This window comes from Zonotrichia leucophrys, chromosome 6, assembly GCF_028769735.1.
Source record: "Zonotrichia leucophrys gambelii isolate GWCS_2022_RI chromosome 6, RI_Zleu_2.0, whole genome shotgun sequence".
NCBI lineage: Eukaryota > Metazoa > Chordata > Aves > Passeriformes > Passerellidae > Zonotrichia > Zonotrichia leucophrys.
Genome location: NC_088176.1, coordinates 1 through 4,152, shown reverse-complemented (window position 1 = coordinate 4,152; position 4,152 = coordinate 1). Strand labels below are relative to the sequence as shown.

The 4,152-nt window shown below is 49.6% G+C and overlaps 1 protein-coding gene across 1 annotated transcript; it reads left to right on the top strand.

Annotated features, from left to right (window-relative positions):
- Positions 1–1,331: 1,331 nt before the first annotated feature.
- On the top strand, positions 1,332–4,146 carry LOC135449664 (N-alpha-acetyltransferase 20-like; the record flags this gene model as incomplete). The annotated part of the gene is made up of 5 exons (XM_064716871.1): positions 1,332–1,478; positions 1,621–1,645; positions 1,734–1,824; positions 2,993–3,128; positions 4,087–4,146. Coding segments are annotated over exons 1-5 (365 nt in total), but the record flags the coding sequence as incomplete, so codon positions are not given.
- Positions 4,147–4,152: the final 6 nt, after the last annotated feature.

Below are 4,152 nucleotides of genomic sequence, written 5' to 3'. Positions count from 1 at the left end.
TACCCCTTAAAAAGCTCTCTCTTTCGCCTCCATGAAAGTTCAGTATTTTCTGGGAATGTTGCCAAACCTGAACTCCTTTTATGAGCAGGTGACCTGCCTAGTACATGAGAGAAAGGCAGTGGATATGTGTACCCAGACTCGAGTAAAGCTTTTGACATGCTTTCCCACAGAATTCTCCTGGAGAGGCTGCAGCCCATGGCTTGGACAGGGTGCAGTCTTGGCTGCATGGGCAGACCCAGAGAGTATTGGGGAGTGATGTTAAATCCAGTTGGCGAAGGGTCACAAATGGGATTCTCCAGGGCTCAGTTTTCAGGCCAGTCCTTTTTGATATCCTCATCATGTGGTCTGGACAAAGGAATCAAGTGCATCCTCAGTAAGTCACAGGAAGGACCAGTTTGTGTGGGAATTTTGATTCATGGGCAGAAGGCTCTGCAAAGCCTGGATCCATGGGCCAAGGCCAGCTGTGTGATGTCCAACAAGGCCAAGTGCCAGGCCCTGTGCTTGTATCACAACAACCTTGTGGAATGCTCCAGGTTTGGGCAAGAGTGGCTGGAAGGCTGCCCAGCAGGAAAGGACTTAGGGGTGCTGGTTGATAGGAGCTGTATATCAGCCCAGGTGTGCGCAGGTGGGCAAGAAGGCTATTGGCACCCGTACCAGCCACAGTAGAGTAGATGAATGCTTATGGGCGTAGTGGACATCTTCTTTCTTTACTTTTTTGAGTGCCACTGGAGATGGTGTGCAACAGGTGAGTATAGTCCACTACTGAGGACAGAATTTTTGTGCAAGAGGTCCGTGTTGGCTGGCATGATCTCCAGCCCTGTGTTACAAATCATGAAGAGGCATCTACTGCTGATGGCAGCAGCATCCCAGTTAAATCGATGTTCCAGTGTGTGCGCGACCTCCTCCGGCCGCATCTTTACAGAGGAAGAGTTATTTTTTCTGTGTATGGTGGTCTCGCATCCTGCGGTCACGCCGTGTTACGTTAGCCTGTGAGTGCTCGGGGTGGAGCTGCAGAAGCTCTGAGCACTCCGGCTACTGCGGCCCCGCTGGGCCCCGCCCCAGCGTGCCCCATGCCACCACGGGCCGGCTCAGCCGCGCCATCCGCCCGCCCGCTGCTGTCGGTCCGGGATCCCGCGGCCGCTCCTCCGCAGCCCTGTCCCTCCTCAGCACGGCCCGCGGCGGCAGCTCTGAGGCGCGGGCCGGGGCGGGGCGGGGCCGCCTGGGGGCGGGGCAGGGCCGCCTGGGGGCGGGGCAGGGCCGCCTGGGGGCGGGGCGGGGCCGCCTGGGGGCGGGGCAGGGCCGCCTGGGGGCGGGGCGCCCTGTCTGCCGCCTTTCCTTGGCGAGAGTGGCCCTTGGGCGCGCGAGCGTTTCCGGGGCGGTGTCATCATCGTCACGCTCAGCGTCAGCGTCGTGATCACCGTCATCATGACAACGCTCCGCGCCTTCACCTGCGACGACCTCTTCCGATTCAACAACATGTGAGCGCCGGCCGCCCCCTCTTCCTGCCCCCGAGCCCCTGCGCGCTTCCCCACCCCGCGGGGTCCCCGCGGCCCCCCGCCGGCCGGCCGGCCGGGCCCGGGCCCGGGCCCGTGCTGAGCGCTGCACTCTCTTCCTCCACAGCAATCTGGACCCGCTGACCGAGACCGTATCCTTCCCGCCGGGGCAGGGGCGCGGGGTCGGGCGCGGGCGGCGCAGCCTTGGCGGCCGCAGTTACTCCTTAACCAAGCGCCCAGTATGGGATTCCCTTCTACTTGCAGTACCTCGCCCACTGGCCCGAGTATTTCATCGTCGCCGAGGCGCCCGGCGGGGAGCTGATGGGTTACAGTGAGTGCCGGGTGTCCCGGCGGTAACGTCTCCCTTCGTTGCCTCTTTCGGGGATTATAACGCGGGAGCTTTTCTTACTCTTCGCGTTGACCAAATGTCCAACATGGAAGAGGAACCTTGCGTTGCATCTTCCCGTTTCTTAAATGTCTTAGGGTATTATGCAGGACTCACGGCCATAGCTTCCAGTTTGATGTTCCTAGCGCAGCGAGGAGTCTTGGCTGTGGTAACATCCACCCGTATTTGGCGAATGGGTATTTCTGTAATCTGGAAGATTAAGTCCCTACCCGCAGTCAGTAAAAGTGCTGGCCTTGCGTTTTGCATTGCCCTGTAAAGGAAGGCTCTGGGCCTGGATGTCATGTGCTAATTTGCTGTAGAATATTTGTGTTTTTCAGAAATCATGCCAAAGAGAACTGCCAGGAGATGGGGTGGGGCAGAGAAATGGTTTTTGCAGGGACCCAAGAACTAAAAGTATTTGACATACTAAAGCAGAAAGTATGTGTGCTGTATAGAACGTTTCTCAGTATCCACCACACTTTTTGCTTATTAGCAGTGACTGCAATATCTATTAAAAGCACAGGGTGGAAATGTGAATGTTCATTAATAAACTAACATTGGATTGAAAGGAGAGAAACTAGAAAAAAAAAAGCCCCCCAAAACACCATCCCCACCTCCACTTTTTTTTTTTTTTTTTTTTTTTTTTTCCTTCAACACATTGTGTTTGCAGGGCCTTAGCTTTCTGACTGGCAAAGCTTCCCAAGCTCTATTCCCTCGTAATCTCCAAAAGTCTCAAATAGTTGCTGGGATGGTAGTTTTGGGTTTCTAGCCCTCTGTTCGTCCTTTATTTTAGTCAGATTTTAAATTTTGGTTCAGTGAGACTTATGAGAATTGCTTAAAATTTGCATTTAGAAGTCATCTCAAGCAAGGAATTTGCAAACTTGTTTGGTGGTTTTTTTACACTAGTCAAGAAACTGCTGTAATATTTGAGTAAAATGACATTTTTAGTGGCTGCTGAATATAGAGTAAAAAGGTAGACATCCCTGTTTTAGCCTTTACCACAACCATTGTATCATGTGTTTATTCATGGCTCATTCCTCTTGTGAAGTTGTCTGGCTGCAGGCAGTGCATTACTCCAAAGGTGCTGCTGTGCTGATGCTCTGTATGTTCACAGTCATGGGCAAAGCCGAAGGCTCTGTGGCCAGGGAAGAATGGCATGGACACGTTACTGCTCTCTCTGTTGCACCAGAATTTCGACGGCTGGGTTTGGCTGCTAAATTGATGGAGCTTCTGGAAGAAATTTCAGAAAAGTGAGTAGTATGGCTATCTTTAAATTTATCTTTTAAAGCAACATTTAAAAGTAGTATTTCTACAGAAATCTGTCGCTGTTTTACATGGCAGAATTTAGTTTTAGGTGGTGTTCTGATTTTCTGAAATTCCTCATAGTTGGAGAAAAAGAGTTATGAAAGTTGCTTAGCAGTTTAAAATCCAGGGTTTCTATGAAAGCTAGCTTGCCAGAGGGAGGAGGAAATAGTCTGAATTCCTGTAGAGATAGTGTATAAAAGAATATTCCTTGACAGAAAAAGAGCTTTGTGAAACATCAGCACTGTTTCCCGTAGGGCTCCAACATGCTTGGTCAGTAACTGTGGGCTTTGTGCAATGCCCTCAGGCACAGTCCTGAACAAATTTTGTACTGCAGAGAGTATCTTAGTTTACTTGCCATCTCCTGCTTGGTTACTTGTACCTGAGAAGATTTAATTTGGTGTCAGATGAACCTGCTGGGAAATGTCCTTAACTGATTCTAGTAGGGCAACCCCACTATGGTTGGTAAGACTGGAAAGTAGTATGATGCTTTGAAAAATTTGCCTTGTGGCATTAAGAGTCTATCATCTCCTGTTAGGCGACTGAATTTTGTGACTGATTCCACTTCTCCTAATCCAAGCAATGCAAAATGTGGATACTTTTAAAATTGGATTTAGGCCTGTGGGGGCATTTAACTAATCTTGTTCTTTCTGATCAAATTTCTGAACCCACTGACTGGTGAGACATGGCCATGTGATAAAAATAAAATTAAATCCTTGTCTATGATGAATTTTCCCTTGGTAAATGAGTGTGTCTGTTATTACATTGGGAAAGGTGTTTAATTAGTATACTACATTGGACTTGCTTGTGTTGCATTACAATTTATGTGTTGTTATTTAAAAGTACATTTACCTGCTATTCCTTAATGTGTTTTGTTTGTTTGTTTCTTTTCCTCCCCTGCTAAAGAAAGGGTGGATTTTTTGTCGATCTCTTTGTGAGAGTATCAAATCAGGTTGCTGTAAATATGTATAA